General features: G+C 40.7%; 1 protein-coding gene across 1 annotated transcript in view; it reads right to left on the bottom strand.

The window, feature by feature from the left end:
* The window catches only part of LOC135113375 (glutamate receptor-like), a 45,512-nt gene extending 26,415 nt beyond the window's left edge, over positions 1–19,097 (bottom strand). Inside the window, exons 1-4 of the mRNA XM_064028631.1 lie at positions 19,018–19,097; positions 18,454–18,566; positions 16,359–16,524; positions 8,685–8,923 (exon numbers count right to left, since the gene is read on the bottom strand). Coding sequence (XP_063884701.1) covers positions 8,685–8,923; positions 16,359–16,524; positions 18,454–18,566; positions 19,018–19,097 — 598 coding nt within the window. The remainder of the gene's footprint in view (positions 1–8,684; positions 8,924–16,358; positions 16,525–18,453; positions 18,567–19,017) is intronic.
* Positions 19,098–22,749: the final 3,652 nt, after the last annotated feature.

Genomic DNA, 22,749 nt, shown 5'->3' with positions numbered 1-22,749 from the left:
TTAATATTGATAACATCATTCTAGAACTGACCAGATCCAGCAAAAAAAAAAATCATATTTAGAAGAATTTGCTTACATTTCAGAAATCTCAAATCTTCCAGAATGTTCTATCAGACACTTAGAAGTGTCTAGAACATTTTAGACCATTATATTAAATGGAAACTTTTCCAGAATACTCTAGAACTTTATAGAATACAGTAGAAATGTGTAGGAGTATCAAGAATTTGTAGAATCTACAAGAATTTTCTAGAATGATTCAGAATATTCTAAAGTAGGTTAAAAAATATTCTAGAAAGACTAAGAACATTCTGGAACACATTTTAGAAAGACTAAGAATATTCTAGAGTACTGCTTGACAATATAAAAGTAGGAGCTAGCAAACTACCAATTAGTTCTGCTTTGGCTGCCTGAGAAGATACATCACATGAGGTGAAATGGCGTCAAAAGGCTGCAATTATTCTCTAGATACATTCTGCTACATATGTAGTCAATTCATCAAAACAAGAGCAAAGAAGCTCTCTGTGACAGCATCAGGAAAAATGTGTGAAACTTACAAAGCATTTTTTTTGCTGTGCCAGTTCGGGGCCAAGACAAGACCTGGGCACCTCAATTTGCTTGTGAGCATTGTAAGAGAACACGAGAAGGCAAAATAGCTGTTAGCTTTTCAAGAGTAAAATCCAATTAAGAATTAAGAACAAAAATAAAGACAAGTATAACAGAAACTTATACTATTGTTCTCTTACAGGATGGTATAGAGGAGAAAGCAGAGCCATGAAATTTGGTATTCCTAGAATATGGCGTGAACCTACTGATCACTCAACTGACTCCTTTTTTTCTGCATGGAGAGAGGTGAGGTGGTGTTCTACTGATAAAAAAAAATAGACATATGGTCTGACCATTTTGAATTGTTCGTTTGGGTGTTGTCGTTTCCGGAGATTCCCTGACCTACGGTGCTGCCAAATCTTGTACTGGGCCGTTTATCGGATTAAAGTCTATGTGTCACTGATAATCTCGCTCACCCCTCCCTCCCCTCTCTCTCTCTCTCTCTCTCTCTCTCTCTCTCTCTCTCTCTCTCTCTCTCTCTCTCTCTCTCTCTCTCTCTCTCTCTCCATTGTGAATTTCTTTTAAATGTGATAGGTTTCCTTTTGGATATGATATTTCTCTTAAGCTATGATGTTATGTTTTTATTTTTTAGTTAACTTTTTTCCATATCTGAATCCAATCTCCTTAAGAATCTTCCGTAGAGATTCAAAGCATCCTTTGAAGGAAACATTTTCCTTCAATTCTTCCTTTACTTTATGTAGTGTTGGGATCACCTTCCTTGCGTAAAATCCCAAAACTGTCCTTTTCACCATTCGTATGTATTACTCCCAGTGAGGTCTAAAGCACTGTTCAGGGGGTGCTGTGAACTTATCATTAAACCCAGCTGTGACCTCACTGAACGTTTCCCTTTGTGTCTCACAACACAAGAGGGCAGTCACAGCCTGCCCTCTAAAGACAACTTCCTCCACACAAAACTACAGGCACCTAATAACACACACACCCTTCACTCAAAAAGTTTAAAATCATCATGGCGACTCCTACAGCAGCCTCGGAGTCCCCATCTGGGGAGGGGACCATAAATGTCCCCAGGTCGGACTGCCTTTCTGTCGACGATCCTAAGTGTCTTGACACCCCCCTCAACTTTTTCTTCATTAACTCCTGCAACATTCGCGGTTTAAGATCTAATTTTCAATCTGTAGAACACCACCTCTCCTCTTCTAAACCTCATCTTCTTTTCCTCACTGAAACTCAGGTGTCTGAGGCAACTGACAGTAGCCCCTTTTCTGTTCCCTCCTACTTTCTCTATCCTCATTTTCAATCCAAAGATGGATGCTGCATTTATGTGCTCAATGACTTAACCTGCTCTCGTGCCCACGCTCTTGAATCTTCCGAGTTTTCCACCATCTGGCTACGACTACAGAGTCACTCTCATACTAAATTTATCTGTGCTGTATACCTCTCTCCTAACTCCTCTGACCATAAGAAATTCTTTAACTACTTAACTTCCAAAGTGGAGCACATTCTGACCCTCTTCCCTTTTGCAGAGATCTCCATTCTTGGAGATTTCAATGTTCACCACCAGGTTTGGCTTTCCTCTCCCTTCACTGACCATCCTGGTGAACTAGCCTACAACTTTGCTATCCTCCATGACCTAGAGTAATTGGTGCAACACCCTACTCGTATTCCTGACCGTCTTGGAGATACGCCCAACATTCTTGACCTTTTCCTGACCTCTAATCCTTCTGCTTATGCTGTCACCCTTTCTTCTCCGTTGGGCTCCTCCGATCACAATCTCATATCTTTATCTTGTCCTATCACTCCAATCCCTCCTCAGGATCCCCCCTAAGCGAAGGTGCCTCTGGCGTTTTGCCTCTGATAGTTGGGGGGACCTGAGGAGGTATTTTGCTGATTTTCCTTGGAATGACTACTGCTTCCGTGTCAGAGACCCGTCTTTGTGTGCTGAGCGCATAACAGAGGTGATAGTGTCAGGCATGGAGGCATACATTCCTCACTCTTTTTCTCGTCCTAAACCTTCTAAATCTTGCTTTAACACAGCTTGTTCTCGTGCTACACATGATAGAGAGGTGGTCCACAAAAGGTACTTAAGCCTTCCATCACCAGAATCTCATGCACTTTATATTTCTGCCCGGAACAATGCCAAGTCTGTTCTCCAACTAGCCAAAAACTCCTTCATTAACAGAAAATGTCAAAACCTTTCAAGATCTAACTCCCCTCGTGATTTCTGGCATCTAGCCAAAAATATCTCCTATAACTTTGCTTCTTCTTCTTTTCCTCCTCTACTTCAACCAGATGGCACCACAGCTATCACATCTATTTCTAAAGCCGAAGTCTTTGCTCAAACCTTTGCTAAAAACTTGGACGATTCTGGGCTTGTTCCTCCCTCTCCTCCACCCTCTGACTACTTCATGCCATGTATTAAAATTCTTCGCAATGATGTTTTCCATGCCCTCGCTGGCCTAAACCCTCGGAAGGCTTATGGACCTGATGGGGTCCCTCCTATTGTTCTCCGAAACTGTGCCTCCGTGCTTGCACCTTGCCTAGTCAAACTCTTTCAGCTCTGTCTGTCAAAATCTACCTCTCCTTCTTGCTGGAAGTTTGCCTACATTCAACCTGTTCCTTAAAAGGGTGACCGTTCTAATCCCTCAAACTACCGTCCTATTGCTTTAATTTCCTGCCTATCTAAAGTTTTTGAATCTATCCTAAACAGGAAGATTCTTAAACATCTATCACTTCACAACCTTCTATCTGATCGCCAGTATGGGTTCCGTCAAGGCCGCTCTACTGGTGATCTTCCGGCTTTCCTTACTGAGTCTTGGTCATCCTCTTTTAGAGATTTTGGTGAAACTTTTGCTGTTGTCTTGGACATATCAAAAGCTTTTGATAGAGTCTGGCACAAAGCTTTGATTTCCAAACTACCCTCCTACGGTTTCTATCCTTCTCTCTGTAACTTCATCTCAAGTTTCCTTTCTGACCGTTCTATTGCTGTTGTGGTAGACGGTCACTGTTCTTCTCCTTAATCTATTAACAGTGGTGTTCCTCATGGTTCTGTCCTGTCACCCACTCTCTTATTATTCATTAATGATCTTCTAAACCAAACTTCTTGTCCTATCCACTCCTACGCTGATGATACCACCATGCATTTTTCCACGTCTTTTCATAGACGTCCAACCCTTCAGGAGGTAAACATATCACGCAGGGAAGCCACAGAACGCCTGACTTCTGATCTTTCTAAAATTTCTGATTGGGGCAGAGCAAAATTGTTATTGTTCAATGCCTCAAAAACTCAATTCCTCCATCTATCAACTCGACACAAGCTTCCAGACAACTATCCCCTCTTCTTCAATGACACTCAACTGTCCCCTTCTTCTACACTGAACATCCTTTACTTATAACCTGAACTGGAAACTTCACATTTCATCTCTAGCTAAAATAGCTTCTATGAAGTTAGGTGTTCTGAGACGTCTCCGCCAGTTTTTCTCACCCCCCCAGCTGCTAACTCTGTACAAGGGCCTTATCCGTCCATGTATGGAGTATGCTTCACATGTCTGGGGGGGTTCCACTCATACTGCTCTTCTAGACAGGGTGGAATCAAAAGCTTTTCATCTCATCAACTCTTCTCCTCTAACTGACTGTCTTCATCCTCTCTCTCACCGCCGCAATGTTGCATATCTAGCTGTCTTCTACTGCTATTTTCATGCTAACTGCTCTTCTGATCTTGCTAACTGCATGCCTCCCCTCCTTCCGCGGCCTCGCTGCACAAGACTTACTTCTTTCTCTCACCCCTATTCTGTCCACCTCTCTAACGCAAGAGTTAACCAGTGTTCTCAGTCATTCATCCCTTTCTCTGGTAAACTCTGGAACTCCTTGCCTGCTTCTGTATTTCCACCTTCCTATGACTTGAATTCCTTCAAGAGGGAGGTTTCAAGACACTTATTCACCAATTTTTGACCACTGCTTTCACCCTTTTATGGGACTGGCATTTTAGTGGGCATTTTTTTTTATTAGATTTTTGCTGCCCTTGGCCAGTGTCCTTCCTACACGTCAACCATCAACGTTGCAACCATCAACGTTGGTTATGGTTGCAGGGCGGTTCTTTGTTGGTGAGAACACAGGTTGTTCTGGTGGCCTTTGTGCCATGTGAACTTCACTGGCATATGAACAATTTTTTGCTGTTCCCTCGCTCACGTTGGTGGCTTTTGCTGTTCTGACAACAGCTCCTTAGGGGTCAAGTAATGGCTTCCTATTAGCCTTTTTCTTCCAAAAATACTTATTTACAGAGTAAATGAACTCTTTTCTCGGCTGTGGAGGTGACGGGAATGAGCGGGAGAGATAGCTTCTATCCTGGTTGGCGGCGCGAAAGGAAGTGACCTATGGATTAACACGGTCAGTCTGACCGTGTGACCTCTCTCAGTCATTCATGGAAAAGTGACAACGCTTGGAGGAATATCGGCATTATTGCCAAATATTGTGGTGTTTACAAAAAAAAAAAAAAATAAATAAATAAAAATAAAAATAAAAAATAAATAAAAATAAAATAAATAAATAAATAAATAAAGTACAAGAATCATAAAAAAAAAAACATATTACATAAACTTCGCTTTTTTTGAGCATCACGATGTATATATACTACAACACCATTTAATTTTGAGGTAGGAAGCACATGACATAAGATGTGTCTGCGTGGTAGTGAGGGAATCCCCGGAAATGACATAGACCATAGGACCGCGAATGTTACAGAAGTTAATGACGAAATGAAATTGAAGGGGATTTCAAGACACTTAGGTTCGAAACCAGAAGAGATTGTGAGAGAAGAGAGAAGATTTGTTGTCCCCTCTCTAAAACATAAAAAAATAAGGGTGTAGTATTACAAGAACGAACCTTGTGTGTTCCCATTGGTGGAGTGGTGAGTTGCTGAACTGTAACAGCTAAATTTGTAGCAACTTCCGTCAGATCGTCAGGTAGCGAATGAAGGGAGGAGTAGGAGTATTAGGTGAACAACGCATCCTCCACGAGGGTGACCGTTCCCAGGGGCGCAGCGAGCCCACCTGGCTTCAGATACGTTGGCGTTTCTAACGCGGCGCCTAAAGCAGTCAAAACTAGCAGGAAAATCATCATTGCTGATAAAAAAAAAAAAAGTGTAATTTTAGGGTCGCTGCCGGAGATTGTAATTTTGAGTGGAATGAGTAAAAGTAAGTGAAGGTAATAGGGAGGGATTACTCGGTATGTACTTGTATTTATCCAATACCGAAGCCGTAGTTTTCTTTAATCAACCGCTATGAATAATTTCTACAGTATTCAGGAAAGGATCTAATACTTCAGATTTTTTTGCCATCTACCTCCCGGAGGGGTCCTCCGGCAGTGAACCTAAAATTACACTTTTTTTTTTTCAGCAATGACGATTTTCCTGCTAGTTTTGACTGCTTTAGGCGCCGCGTTAGAAATGCCAACGCATCTGAAGCCAGGTGGGCTCACTGCTCCCCTGGGAACGGTCACCCTGGTGGAGGATGCGTTGTTCGTCCAACCTTTCCTTCTCCAGTCTCACTTATGTTACTAATACTCTCCATGAACTAAAATTCTCTAATACTCGTAACTCTGAATTTGCTACAGTTTTAGAGGAATCTCTTCTAGGGTATCTTGACCCAGGTGCTTTTAATCCTAGATTGTTGGCTCCTGTCTTTGTCACCATTTATATTTTGATTTCTCTATTTATTCGTGTCCACAAAGCTTTACGTCTTTATACTAGTCTTTGCGCTACCAGAATTGTTCAGTGTTGACTTCAACTTCAAATTTGCCCTGCACCATAATCCTCCGGTCATATACTCTAACTCGGATAGGGACACTTTATACATATATACAACTTTTACTTAGTGTTTTATTGTGTTTTTTTTAGCCTGAGGATGCCTTCAGAAAAAGGCAAAATGTAGCAATTGACATGAGAAAAAAGTTGAAGAAAACTTCGGAGTTTCCCTGCAAAACAAGCTATCAAGAAGACCTCTACAGCATATATATATATATATATATATATATATATATATATATATATATATATATATATATATATATATATATATATATATATATATATATATATATATATATATATATATATATATATATATATATATATATATATATATATATATATATATATATATATATATATATAATGCCTGTATCTTATTTTATTATTGGTGCCCGCGAGGACACGGCAGGTACGTGACCGAGCCATGTTAGGATATGAATTGTTATGTAAAATATTCATATTTATATATTATGTAGTTTCTTTCTTTTTTTTCCTTTTCCCTCACATACACCTTGGGACCCAGGCTGAAGTCAGTCGGGTTTCCCTATAAATTTTCATCTCTTTTTCCTCCTTAGCATCGTTCTCACGGTTCAGTATGGGAAACGAGTTGTTGCCGTACATATATGTATATTACTCTAGTTGGCTTACGGTGACACCTATATATGTATATTGTATCATGATATGTTTTATTGAGTATTATAATTTATTACATACTTTTCTAACATATATAACAACAGTATTAGTAAGAGTCTCTGTGTCCTCGAAGATGGTCTGACACGAGTAAAAGAAAGACGAACCTGCCGTTTGAAGCTAAATTTGGGGCATAAGTTATATTGTACCCAAAGGGGATATTAGTGTTCCACCTCACACGATTGACTATAACGTCAGCCTCTACGTGAGGCATTGATCTGTGCTGCTCTTAGCTTCAGGCAAGGGAAATTGCCTTGTTGGGGCCTGACTCTTGATAGTATTTGTGCTGACGTCCATTTGGTGGGCGGACATTCGTCCCCACCACTCTCATTTCTTAGCAATAAGAATACATTCCGATACACATGATCATCCATTTTCGTAGAATGATTTCAACATATTATATAGAGCTGACGCACATACAGACATACAATATTAGAAGTTATTTACATTAAACACTTGAAACCTGAATAAAAAAACACTTGTCAACAACACAGTTATATCTTTTATAAACTGTTCGGAGCTTTGGTTTCCAAGACCATAAACAGTCTAACCCATACATCGCCACCCAATGTAAGTCTTCATCACTCCACCAGCGGGAACACACAAAGTTTGTTCTTGCAATACTACACCCTTATTTTTAATATTTTACTCTAAACTAGTGTTCGCCTATAGGTTATAATTTGTCAACATATACCACTGCTGTTTGCATATATATATATATATATATATATATATATATATATATATATATATATATATATATATATATATATATATATATATATATATATATATATATATATATATATATATAAACTGTCATATATTGATCTCCAAACAGCCATGTCATTTAAAATCGAACCTAATAGCATTCTTCATACCAATACAACCCTACTTAATAGCAATATTTGAACCATTTATCTCTTCTATGGCTCTCTCAACACCGTTCCTTGTGCTTGCGTGCCCATTATCTTGTGTGCCAATTAACCACATTTCAAAATGACATAAGAAATGGTAGGTATTGTTTTTGGCGATTTAAGTAGATAAGCGACAAATCTAAAAAGACGATGGGAGGTGTGGTGTAAACAGAGAATCTTCACCAATGTTGTGCTCATTTAAAAAAAAAAATTTTTATATGTACCATGATTTATAGTTTTATGTTAATTATGTTACTTAAATGAATAAACAACACTTACATGGAGAGAAAATAATAGCATTTGTGATTATTCGTGATTATTCATCTCCAACCCACGATAATGCGCAATTTATTTAACACGTTTTGTCATATATTTTGGTGTGCTTGATTTTTTATCATTTTATTTATTAATTTTACTGCTGTTTAATCCTCTTGGATGGAATTAGTGACCTTCTACGGTAAAATTTCTTGCTTTATTTATTTATTTGTGTGTGTGTGTGTGTGTGTGTGTGTGTGTGTGTGTGTGTGTGTGTGATTCATGGAAAAATCAATATAGTTCACTCGCATTAACAACACTTCAATCACATTGGCAATAAATTAGAGTGACCGACACGTAACGTGGAGCTTGTAGCTCTTTCAGCTACGTCCACAGTAATAGGTGATTGCTTACTGTAGAGCTGGAGGTGATCTATGTATAATAGAACATCATACCTGAAAATGGTCTAATGAAGGCGAGGTGTCGAGGCAGAAAGGAGGGCTTCAGAGATATTACTGTTAAAGGGTCAGATGGGTAACCACGAAGGAAATCCATGACTTTGAGACGGTCGGAAGAAGGACCTGCGATCGTGCAGAAATCAGAGATTTCGCGCTGCAGCTGACCCATCATGCCATCAAATTTTCCGTTGCTTGCTAATCCAAATGCTTTAAATGGCTCCTCGTGGACTACATACCTGTTTTGGATTGTTATGGGAAAAGGAAATCAATAAATAATTAATTAATTAATCATACATGAACATAAATTTGTAATCTAATATATTTGATAAATATGTAATTGTTTGCATGATGATACGTATGAAGCACTTCATTTACAACAATAATAATGAAGATAAGATATCCGACGAAATGTATGATTAATTAATTAATCATACATAAACACAAATTTGTAAACAATATGTTTGATGAATATGTAATTGTTTGTATGATGATGCGTATGAAGTATTTCACCTACAACAGTAATACTGAAGATAAGATATCCGATGAAATTACTGAATATTACTTTATATGAGGAGGAGGCAGTAGACACCTGCCGAAACGATAATTACTCCCAGTGAGGTCTAAAGCACTGTTCAGGGGGTGCTGTGAACTTATCATTAAACCCAGCTGTGACCTCACTGAACGTTTCCCTTTGTGTCTCACAACACAAGGGGGTAGTCACAGCCTGCCCTCTAAAGACAACTCTCTTCCTCCACACAAAACTACAAGCACCTAATAACACACACACCCTTCACTCAAAAAATTTTAAAATCATGGCGACTCCTACACCAGCCTCGGAGTCCCCATCTGGGGAGGGGACCATAAATGTCCCCAGGTCGGACTGCCTTTCCGTCGACGACCCTAAGTGTCTTGACACCCCCCTCAACTTTTTCTTCATTAACTTCTGCAACATTCGCGGTCTAAGATCTAATTTTCAATCTGTAGAACACCACCTCTCCTCTTCTAAACCTCATCTTCTTTTCCTCACTGAAACTCAGGTGTCTGAGGCAACTGACAGTAGCCCCTTTTCTGTTCCCTCCTACTTTCTCTATCCTCATTTTCGATCCAAAGCTGGATGCTGCGTTTATGTGCGCAATGACTTAACCTGCTCTCGTGCCCACGCTCTTGAATCTTCCGAGTTTTCCACCATCTGGCTACGACTACAGAGTCATTCTCATACTAAATTTATCTGTGCTGTATACCTCTCTCCTAACTCCTCTGACTATAAGAAATTCTTTGACTTCTTAACTTCCAAAGTGGAGCACATTCTGACCCTCTTCCCTTTTGCAGAGATCTCCATTCTTGGAGACTTCAATGTTCACCACCAGCTTTGGCTTTCCTCTCCCTTCACTGACCATCCTGGTGAACTAGCCTACAACTTTGCTATCCTCCATGACCTAGAGCAATTGGTGCAATACCCTACTCGTATTCCTGACCGTCTTGGAGATACGCCCAACATTCTTGACCTTTTCCTGACCTCTAATCCTTCTGCTTATGCTGTCACCCTTTCTTCTCCATTGGGCTCCTCCGATCACAATCTCATATCTTTATCTTGTCCTATCACTCCAATCCCTCCTCAGGATCCCCCTAAGCGAAGGTGCCTCTGGCGTTTTGCCTCTGCTAGTTGGGGGGACCTGAGGCGGTATTTTGCTGATTTTCCTTGGAATGACTACTGCTTCCGTGTCAGAAACCCGTCTTTGTGTGCTGAGCGCATAACAGAGGTGATAGTGTCTGGCATGGAGGCGTACATTCCTCACTCTTTTTCTCGTCCTAAACCTTCCAAACCTTGGTTTAACACAGCTTGTTCTCGTGCTATACATGATAGAGAGGTGGCCCACAAAAGGTACTTAAGCCTTCCTTCACCAGAATCTCATGCACTTTATATTTCTGCCCGGAACCATGCCAAGTCTGTTCTCCAACTAGCCAAAAACTCCTTCATTAACAGAAAATGTCAAAACCTTTCAAGATCTAACTCCTCTCGTGATTTCTGGCATCTAGCCAAAAATATCTCCAATAACTTTGCTTCTTCTTCTTTCCCTCCTCTACTTCAACCAGATGGCACCACTGCTATCACATCTATTTCTAAAGCTGAACTCTTTGCTCAAACCTTTGCTAAAAACTCTACCTTGGACGATTCTGGGCTTGTTCCTCCCTCTCCTCCACCCTCTGACTACTTCATGCCTCGTATTAAAATTCTTCGTAATGATGTTTTCCATGCCCTCGCTGGCCTAAACCCTCAGAAGGCTTATGGACCTGATGGGGTCCCTCCTATTGTTCTCCGAAACTGTGCCTCCGTGCTTGCACCTTGCCTAGTCAAACTCTTTCAGCTCTGTCTGTCAACATCTACCTTTCCTTCTTGCTGGAAGTTTGCCTACATTCAACCTGTTCCTAAAAAGGGTGACCGCTCTAATCCCTCAAACTACCGTCCTATTGCTTTAATTTCCTGCTTATCTAAAGTTTTTGAATCTATCCTCAACAGGAAGATTCTTAAACATCTATCACTTCACAACCTTCTATCTGATCGCCAGTATGGGTTCCGTCAAGGACGCTCTACTGGTGATCTTCTGGCTTTCCTTACTGAGTCTTGGTCATCCTCTTTTAGAGACTTTGGTGAAACTTTTGCTGTTGCCTTGGACTTATCAAAAGCCTTTGATAGAGTCTGGCACAAAGCTTTGATTTCCAAACTACCCTCCTACGGTTTCTATCCTTCTCTCTGTAACTTCATCTCAAGTTTCCTTTCTGACCGTTCTATTGCTGCTGTGGTAGACGGTCACTGTTCTTCTCCTAAATCTATTAACAGTGGTGTTCCTCAGGGTTCTGTCCTGTCACCCACTCTCTTCTTATTATTCATTAATGATCTTCTAAACCAAACTTCTTGTCCTATCCACTCCTATGCTGATGATACCACCCTGCACTTTTCCACGTCTTTTCATAGACGTCCAACCCTTCAGGAGGTAAACATATCACGCAGGGAAGCCACAGAACGCCTGACTTCTGATCTTTCTAAAATTTCTGATTGGGGCAGAGCAAACTTGGTATTGTTCAATGCCTCAAAAACTCAATTCCTCCATCTATCAACTCGACACAATCTTCCAGACAACTATCCCCTCTTCTTCAATGACACTCAACTGTCCCCTTCTTCTACACTGAACATCCTCGGTCTGTCCTTTACTTATAATCTGAACTGGAAACTTCACATCTCATCTCTAGCTAAAACAGCTTCTATGAAGTTAGGTGTTCTGAGACGTCTCCGCCAGTTTTTCTCACCCCCCCAGCTACTAACTCTGTACAAGGGCCTTATCCGTCCATGTATGGAGTATGCTTCACATGTCTGGGGGGGTTCCACTCATACTGCTGTTCTAGACAGGGTGGAATCAAAAGCTTTTCGTCTCATCAACTCCTCTCCTCTAACTGACTGTCTTCAGCCTCTCTCTCACCGCCGCAATGTTGCATCTCTTGCTGTCTTCTACCGCTATTTTCATGCTAACTGCTCTTCTGATCTTGCTAACTGCATGCCTCCCCTCCTTCCGCGGCCTCGCTGCACAAGACTTTCTTCTTTCTCTCACTACTATTCTGTCCACCTCTCTAACGCAAGAGTTAACCAGTATTCTCAATCATTCATCCCTTTCTCTGGTAAACTCTGGAGCTCCCTGCCTGCTTCTGTATTTCCACCTTCCTATGACTTGAATTCCTTCAAGAGGGAGGTTTCAAGACACTTATCCAACAATTTTTGACCACTGCTTTGACCCTTTTAGGGACTGGCATTTCAGTGGGCATTTTTTTTATTAGATTTTTGTTGCCCTTGGCCAGTATCCTTCCTACATAAAAAAAAAAAAAAAAAATATATATATATATATATATATATATATATATATATATATATATATATATATATATATATATATATATATATATATATATATATATATATATATATATATATATATATATATATATATATATATATATATATATATATATATATATATATATATATATATATATATTTTTTTTTTTTTTTTATGTAGGAAGAATACTGGCCAAGGGCAACATAAATCTAATAAAAAAAAAATGCCCACTGAAATGCCAGTCCCATAAAAGGGTCAAAGCAGTGGTAAAAAATTGGTGGATAAGTGTCTTGAAACCTCCCTCTTGAAGGAATTCAAGTCGTAGGAGGGTGGAAATACAGAAGCAGGCAGGGAGCTCCAGAGTTTACCAGAGAAAGAGATGAATGATTGAGAATACTGGTTAACTCTTGCGTTAGAGAGGTGGACAGAATAGGGGTGAGAGAAAGAAGAAAGTCTTGTGGAGCCAGGCCGCGGAAGGAGGGGAGGCATGCAGTTAGCAAGATCAAAAGAGCAGTTAGCATGAAAATAGCGGTAGAAGACAGCTAGATATGCAACATTGCGGCGGTGAGAGAGAGGCTGAAGACAGTCAGTTAGAGGAGAGGAGTTGATGAGACGAAAAGCTTTTGATTCCACCCTGTCTAGAAGAGCAGTATGAGTGGAACCCCCCGCAGACATGTGAAGCATACTCCATACATGGAGTACAGAGTTAGCAGCTGGGGGGGTGAGAAAAACTGGCGGAGACGTCTCAGAACACCTAACTTCATAGATGCTGTTTTAGCTAGAGATGAGATGTGAAGTTTCCAGCTCAGATTATAAGTAAAGGACAGACCGAGGATGTTCAGTGTAGAAGAGGGGGACAGTTGAGTGTAATTGAAGAAGAGGGGATAGTTGTCTGGAAGGTTGTGTCGAGTTGATAGATGGAGGAATTGAGTTTTTGAGGCATTGAACAATACCAAGTTTGCTCTGCCCCAATCAGAAATTTTAGAAAGATCAGAAGTCAGGCGTTCTGTGGCTTCCCTGCGTGATATGTTTACCTCCTGAAGGGTTGGACGTCTATGAAAAGACGTGGAAAAGTGCATGGTTGTATCATCAGTGTAGGAGTGGATAGGACAAGAAGTTTGGTTTAGAAAATCATTAATGAATAAGAAGAAGAGAGTGGGTGACAGGACAGAACCCTCAGGAACACCACTGTTAATAGATTTAGGAGAAGAACAGTGAACGTCTACCACAGCAGCAATAGAACGGTCAGAAAGGAAACCTGAGATGAAGTTACAGAGAGAAGGATAGAAACCGTAGGAGGGTAGTTTGGAAATCAAAGCTTTGTGCCAGACTCTATCAAAGGCTTTTGATATGTCCAAGGCAACAGCAAAAGTTTCACCAAAATCTCTAAAAGAGGATGACCAAGACTCAGTAAGGAAAGCCAGAAGATCACCAGTAGAGCGGCCTTGACGGAACCCATACTGGCGATCAGATAGAAGGTTGTGAAGTGATAGATGTTTAAGAAACTTCCTGTTGAGGATAGATTCAAAAACTTTAGATAAGCAGGAAATTAAAGCAATAGGACTGTAGTTTGAGGGAGTAGAGCGGTCACCCTTTTTAGGAACAGGTTGAATATAGGCAAAATTCCAGCAAGAAGGAAAGGTAGATTTTGACAGACAGAGCTGAAAGAGTTTGACTAGGCAAGATGCAAGCACGGAGGCACAGTTTCGGAGAACAATAGGAGGGACCCCATCAGGTCCATAAGCCTTCCGAGGGTTTAGGCCAGCGAGGGCATGGAAAACATCATTGCGAAGAATTTTAATAGGTGGCATGAAGTAGTCAGAGGGTGGAGGAGAGGGAGGAACAAGCCCAGAATCGTCCAAGGTAGAGTTTTTAGCAAAGGTTTGAGCAAAGAGTTCAGCTTTAGAAATAGATGTGAGAGCAGTGGTGCCATCTGGTTGAAGTAGAGGAGGGAAAGAAGAAGAAGCAAAGTTACTGGAGATATTTTTGGCTAGATGCCAGAAATCACGAGGGGAGTTAGATCTTGAAAGGTTTTGATATTTTCTGTTAATGAAAGAGTTTTTGGCTATTTGGAGAACAGACCTGGCATGGTTCCGGCCAGAAATATAAAGTGCATAAGATTCTGGTGATGGAAGGCTTAAGTACCCTTTGTGGGCCACCTCTCTATCATGTATAGCACGAGAACAAGCTGTGTTAAACCAAGGTTGAGAAGGTTTAGGACGAGAAAAGAGTGAGAAATGTACGCCTCCATGCCAGACACTATCACCTCTGTTATGCGCTCAGCACACAAAGACAGGTCTCTGACACGGAAGCAGTAGTCATTCCAAGGAAAATCAGCAAAATACCTCCTCAGGTCCCCCCAACTAGCAGAGGCAAAACGCCAGAGGCACCTTCGCTTAGGGGGGATCCTGAGGAGGGATTGGAGTGATAGGACAAGATAAAGATATGAGATTGTGATCGGAGGAGCCCAACGGAGAAGAAAGGGTGACAGCATAAGCAGAAGGATTAGAGGTCAGGAAAAGGTCAAGAATGTTGGGCGTATCTCCAAGACGGTCAGGAATACGAGTAGGGTGTTGCACCAATTGCTCTAGTTCATGGAGGATAGCAAAGTTGTAGGCTAGTTCACCAGGATGGTCAGTGAAGGGAGAGGAAAGCCAAAGCTGGTGGTGAACATTGAAGTCTCCAAGAATGGAGATCTCTGCAAAAGGGAAGAGAGTCAGAATGTGCTCCACTTTGGAAGTTAAGTAGTCAAAGAATTTTTCATAGTCAGAGGAGTTAGGAGAGAGGTATACAGCACAGATAAATTTAGTATGAGAGTGACTATGTAGTCGTAGCCAGATGGTGGAAAACTCGGAAGATTCAAAAGCGTGGGCACGAGAGCAGGTTAAGTCATTACGCACATAAACGCAGCATCCAGCTTTGGATCGAAAATGAGGATAGAGAAAGTAGGAGGGAACAGAAAAGGGGCTACTGTCAGTTGCCTCAGACACCTCAGTTTCAGTGAGGAAAAGAAGATGAGGTTTAGAAGAGGAGAGGTGGTGTTCTACAGATTGAAAATTAGATCTTAGACCGCGAATGTTGCAGAAGTTAATGAAGAAAAAGTTGAGGGGGGTGTCAAGACACTTAGGGTCGTCGACAGAAAGGCAGTCCGACCGGGGGACATTTATGGTCCCCTCCCCAGATGGGAACTCCGAGGCTGGTGTAGGAGTCGCCATGATGATTTTAAAATTTTTGGGTGAAGGATGTGTGTGTTATTAGGTGCTTGTAGTTTTGTGAGGAGGGAGAGAGTTGTCTTTAGAGGGCAGGCTGTGACTGCCCCCTTGTGTTGTGAGACACAAAGGGAAACGTTCAGTGAGGTCACAGCTGGGTTTAATGATAAGTTCACAGCACCCCCTGAACAGTGCTTTAGACCTCACTGGGAGTAATTATCGTTTCGGCAGGTGTCTACTGCCTCCTCCTTCTATACATAGGCCACATAAATGTCAAACTAATGAAATATATTACATTTTACAACCGATAAAAGTGTGTGTGCACGAGGACACACACACACACACACACACACACACACACACACACACACACACACACACACACACACACACACACACACACACACACACACAAACACACACACACACAGACACACGCACACACACACAACACACACACACACACACACACACACACACACACACACACACACACACACACACACACACACACACACACACACACACACACACACACACACACACACACACACACACACACACACACAACATACGTGAAGTTGAACTTTTTTGCAAAGGTATTGATGAGTCGACCATCGAGGGAGTCCTTCAAGGTGACGATGGTGCCGCTCTGGTTCATGTCCTTGCCGTAGTCGACGAATGGAAAGTAAGACACGGACACAATTTTCACCTTATGGCTTTGAAAGTTTCGAAATTCATCTAAAACAGAAAATAAAATAATACAGCATTATCACACAATGAACAGTATTTTCTTTATTTACTGAGGTGATATTTTATTCGTAAGATCGTCATTTGCACCGGTGTCGTGCTCGTAGTCGTCCTCTTATATATAGCTGTCCGCTCTTTGTTGAAAAAAAAAAAAAAAACACCTGGACGGCTTTGAACACTGTTTCATCCTTACTTATCCTTTAACCAAGTCTCCAGCCATGCTGTAAACAGCATGTTATGTTCCGAGCTATCGTTTTGTACGCGGCTGTCCGCTCGCGAACTGACCATGCTCAGAGTCTAAGACTATGTTTACAAAAAAGCGAGTTGATAAATATATCTGTCCTTTTCTGTACACAACAAGATGGCTGAACGGTTGGTTGAAAGACCAGAGCCAAAAAAAGCCAAATAAAGGAATGAAACAGACCCTATAAAATGTTCACTGTAGTCTGGGTTTTGTTTGTAAAAAGAGAGCGGATAGGTACGTACAAAGGGGGCAACTACAGACATGACACCCACCGGTAAGGTATGCTCCCTGTGGCGAGGAGGCTCCGTCCCTTTCTACCCTTACTAGCAGATTTTCATGATAATATATATGAAGAAATCAACATACGTGATGGTAGTTATTTAAGATATGTCTCAAGAAAAGTAAATGACAATACAGATGCACTGGCATCTACCATTAACTGAAATATAATGAAAAATAAATTCACATTTACGAAAAGAACACATCTGATTTTGAGGAACACTACATACATATTGTTAGCCTATGCAGACATTTACTGAACGATATCACGGTGCATCGCCAGTACTAGAAGTCCAGACTCTGAGTGACACCAGCGAAAAATTAAAAAAATAAACATAGATCATATTTATGTCTAATATAAATTCAATGGAAAAAAAAAAAAAAAGTTTTGTGAATATTGCATGCAAGACATTTGTTATTGAGTGTTTGACTTTGCAGAAAAGAAATAATGACAACTGAGCACATGGAAAATAATAATAATAATGATAATAATAAAAATAATAATAATGATAATAATAATAATAATATAATAATAATAATAATAATAATAATAATAATAATAATAATAATAATATTAATAATAATAATAGATAAGTTTTAAAATGCCCATGTCTTAATGCCGGGCTTATTTTTGTCCTTTTTTTCTCCCTCACTTTTTTTTCTTTTTTTTTTTATGGTAGATTTAGAGGTCTTGATTAAATCTGCTAACCGTTTCCGTTGCATTTTTTAAAATTAATTAATTTATTTAATTATTTTTATTTTACTCACCACTCCCTTCAGAAACTGATTTACAGAGTACGATGAAGTCAACCAACATGTAAATATTCTAGTTCTCGCATACCGTACGTAAGCGCGGTTATCCAGAAACACTTATTTTCAGCATTCGCTACGGAGTGTTCCATTGGTCTTGCGCCATGGAACTGTTACCAAAACCAACCTAAACCTAAAGCTGCTGTCACATGATCACTTTTCTCGGCTATATTCTGCTAGAAACACAACGCTGGTCCAAAGAAAAGCTAAATAATACGAGGCCGACGCACGCACATCCTAGCGTTGCGTCATAGATTTCTCCTCTCTCACTCACCCTTTATAACTCAGTTGGAACTTACTTTTGAAAATAATAATAATAATGATAATAATAATAATAATAATAAATATTTTCGATAAAAGTAATAATAAAACGTACGAGTATACTGACTTTGGGTGCGTGTTGTTAACTGTTTTTCTTTTCCTTTTATTTTTCCAGCTTAATCCGTGTTTTATCTTTTTATTTCGATTTTTTTAGTAGAGAGTTTTAACCGATGCCCAAGAAAGGAAAGTCATAGTTCACTACAGAAGAATAAAATTCCAGCCAGCCCCTATAAATTTCCTACAGTAATTTATTAAAGAGTTCTGACTTGGCTTTAGGCGTTGGTTCCTGCGACTCATTAGGGCTGGGAGGAAGTCAGTTGGCGGTTTCACTTTGGGAGGACGTACTATTGAAGGAGCTGGTATATCTCCGAGGTTCAGCCTTAATACGTCACACGAGTGATTGGGAGAGCAGGCTGGATATTGGCTGGCTGCCTTTGAGATTAGTATCTTAAATTTTCAATGTCCCTCTTGGGTTTCTGAGTTTTTGATGAGATGATCGCCACTCATTTGTTCTTATTCTGTGTTGCGTCCATTGTTTTATTTATTTATTTATTTATTGTTAGTATTAATGGATGAATGAATGAATGAATGAAGGAAGGAAGGAATTAATTAATTTATTTTTGTCCTTTTGACTCGAGTTGACTCCCTTTTCTCGTGTAATGTAGTGCTACTGGCCTTGTGGGTGTCTTTTTTTTTTTTTTCTTGTTGATAGAAGAAAGATGATTGTTTCGTGCTGTATTCTGCTTGGCAGTCCTTTTCTCTCCGGACCCGTCAATTTGTAAAAGACGAGGTCCGTCTTCTGAGAGATTTGAGATGAGCTGAACACTGACCTGAGTGCCGAAATATTCTGAAGAGCAATGAGTGGACTGTCGTTCGAGGCGGGTTTTGCCCCCCGAATATTCACCCTCATCGTGTGGTATCAGTTTTTCCTGTTTCTCTCTAGCACGTGTCTGCGAATTCTTTTTTCAGCTGTTGGGATATTTTTTTTTTTTTTATGTATTTCCTTTGCAGTTAAGGCAGGGCAGCGACCTTGAGGTTTTACTTTGTGTACAGCCTTGCGAATAGCGTGGACTCGCATGTGTATGCCTCGCACTAGACTATAGTGTGTGGCCTAGGATAGACCCCAGTACAGAAGCAGCTGTTTTTGTGGTGTTCGGAGTGACCCACTGAGAGGGGCTGGGGTGAAGTCGGAATAGAACGGGGGCCCGTTTTCAGGAGTGTGGTGTGATCTTTGGAAAATTGGCGCCCTTTTCCAGCACTGTTTGAAGCCATAACTAGAGAGAGAGAGAGAGAGAGAGAGAGAGAGAGAGAGAGAGAGAGAGAGAGAGAGAGAGAGAGAGAGAGAGAGAGAGAGAGATTGCTATTTCAAATCAGTCATTGACGTGGACCTTATCGGCTCAATGGATCCAGCACTATCTTGATCTAGAATATCAAAAGTATTTGCTATCATGATTGCATATGTTGAAAGAATCTGGAGGGAGATACGTTATATATATATATATATATATATATATATATATATATATATATATATATATATATATATATATATATATATATATATATATATATATATATATATATATATATATATATATATATATATATATATATTTATTTTTTTTTATGTAGGAAGGACACTGGCCAAGGGCAACAAAAATCTAATAAAAAAAAATGCCCACTAAAATGCCAGTCCCATAAAAAGGTCAAAGCAGTGGTCAAAAATTGGTGGATAAGTGTCTTGAAACCTCCCTCTTGAAGGAATTCAAGTCATAGGAAGGTGGAAATACAGAAGCAGGCAAGGAGTTCCAGAGTTTACCAGAGAAAGGGATGAATGACTGAGAATACTGGTTAACTCTTGCGTTAGAGAGGTGGACAGAATAGGGGTGAGAGAAAGAAATAAGTCTTGTGCAGCGAGGCCACGGAAGGAGGCATCCAGTTAGCAAGATCAGAAGAGCAGTTAGCATGAAAATAGCGGTAGAAGACAGCTAGATATGCAACATTGCGGCGGTGAGAGAGAGGCTGAAGACAGTCAGTTAGAGGAGAGGAGTTGATGAGATGAAAAGCTTTTGATTCCACCTTGTGTAGAAGAGCAGTATGAGTGAAACCCCCCCAGATATGTGAAGCATACTCCATACATGGACGGATAAGACCCTTGTAAAGAGTTAGCAGCTGGGGGGCGAGAAAAACTGCCGGAGACGTCTCAGAACACCTAACTTCATAGAAGCTGTTTTAGCTAGAGATGAGATGTGAAGTTTCCAGTTCAGATTATAAATAAAGGATAGACCGAGGATGTTCAGTGTAGAAGAGGGGGACAGTTGAGTGTCATTGAAGAAGAGGGGATAGTTGTCTGGAAGGTTGTGTCGAGTTGATAGATGGAGGAATTGAGTTTTTGAGGTATTGAACAATACCAAGTTTACTCTGCCCCAATCAGAAAATTTAGAAAGATCAGAAGTCAGGCGTTCTGTGGCTTCCCTGCGTGATATGTTTACCTCCTGAAGGGTTGGACGTCTATGAAAAGACGTGGAAAGTGCAGGGTGGTATCATCAGCGTAGGAGTGGATAGGACAAGAAGTTTGGTTTAGAAGATCATTAATGAATAATAATAAGAGAGTGGGTGACAGGGCAGAACCCTGAGGAACACCACTGTTAATAGATTTAGGAGAAGAACAGCGACCGTCTACCACAGCAGCAATAGAACGGTCAGAAAGGAAACTTGAGATGAAGTTACAGAGAGAAGGATAGAAACCATAGGAGGGTAGTTTGGAAATCAAAGCTTTGTGCCAGACTCTATCAAAAGCTTTTGATATGTCCAAGGCAACAGCAAAAGTTTCACCAAAATCTCTAAAAGAGGATGACCAAGACTCATTAAGGAAAGCTAAAAGATCACCAGTAGAGCGGCCTTGACGGAACCCATACTGGCGATCAGATAGAAGGTTGTGAAGTGATAGATGTTTAAGAATCTTCCTGTTGAGGATAGATTAAAAAACTTTAGATAGGCAGGAAATTAAAGCAATAGGACGGTAGTTTGAGGGATTAAAACGGTCACCCTTTTTAGGAACAGGTTGAATGTAGGCAAATTTCCAGCAAGAAGGAAAGGTAGATGTTGACAGACAGACCTGAAAGAGTTTGACTAGGCAAGGTGCAAGCACGGAGGCACAGTTTCGGAGAACAATAGGAGGGGCCCCATCAGGTCCATAAGCCTTTCGAAGGTTTAGGCCAGCGAGGGCATGGAAAACATCATTGCGAAGAATGTTAATAGGTGGCATGAAGTAGTCAGAGGGTGGAGGAGAGGGAGGAACAAGCCCAAAATCGTCCAAGGTAGAGTTTTTAGCAAAGGTTTGAGCGAAGAGTTCTGCTTTAGAAATAGATGTGATAACAGTGGTGCCATCTGGTTGAAGTAGAGGAGGGAAAGAAGAAGAAGCAAAGTTATTGAAGATATTTTTGGCTAGATGCCAGAGATCACGAGGGGAGTTAGATCTTCAAAGATTTTGACAATTTCTGTTAATGAAGGAGTTTTTGGCTAGTTGGAGAACAGACCTGGCGTGGTTCCGGCCAGAAATATAAAGTGCATGAGATTCTGGTGATGGAAGGCTTAAGTACCTTTTGTGGGCCACCTCTCTATCTTGTGTAGCACGAGAACAAGCTGTGTTAAACCAAGGTTTAGAAGGTTTAGGACGAGAAAAAGAGTGAGGAATGTATGCCTCCATGCCAGACACTATCACCTCTGTTATGCGCTCAGCACACAAAGACGCGTCTCTGACACGGAAGCAATAGTCATTTCTAGGAAAATCAGCAAAATACCTCCTCAGGTCCCCCCAACTAGCAGAGGCAAAACGCCAGAGGCACTTTCGCTTAGGGGGATCCTGAGGAGGGATTGGAGTGATAGGACAAGATAAAGATATGAAATTGTGATCAGAGGAGCCCAATGGAGAAGAAAGGGTGACAGCATAAGCAGAAGGATTAGAGGTCAGGAAAAGGTCAAGAATGTTGGGCGTATCTCCAAGACGGTCAGGAATACGAGTAGGGTGTTGCACCAATTGCTCTAGGTCATGGAGGATAGCAAAGTTGTAGGCTAGTTCACCAGGATGGTCAGTGAAGGGAGAGGAAAGCCAAAGCTGGTGGTGAACATTGAAATCTTCAAGAATGGAGATCTCTGCAAAAGGGAAGAGGGTCAGAATGTGCTCCACTTTGGAAGTTAAGTAGTCAAAGAATTTCTTATAGTCAGAGGAGTTATGAGAGAGGTATACAGCACAGATAAATTTAGTATGAGAGTGACTCTGTAGTCGTAGCCAGATGGTGGAAAACTCGGAAGATTCAAGAGCGTGGGCACGAGAGCAGGTTAAGTCATTGCGCACATAAACGCAGCATCCAGCTTTGGATCGAAAATGAGGATAGAGAAAGTAGGAGGGAACAGAAAAGGGGCTACTGTCAGTTGCCTCAGACACCTGAGTTTCAGTGAGGAAAAGAAGATGAGGTTTAGAAGAGGAGAGGTGGTGTTCTACAGATTGAAAATTAGATCTTAGACCGCGAATGTTGCAGAAGTTAATGAAGAAAAAGTTG

Source organism: Scylla paramamosain, chromosome 25 (assembly GCF_035594125.1).
Source record: "Scylla paramamosain isolate STU-SP2022 chromosome 25, ASM3559412v1, whole genome shotgun sequence".
NCBI classification, from domain to species: domain Eukaryota; kingdom Metazoa; phylum Arthropoda; class Malacostraca; order Decapoda; family Portunidae; genus Scylla; species Scylla paramamosain.
This window is presented reverse-complemented; position numbering and strand designations above follow the sequence as displayed.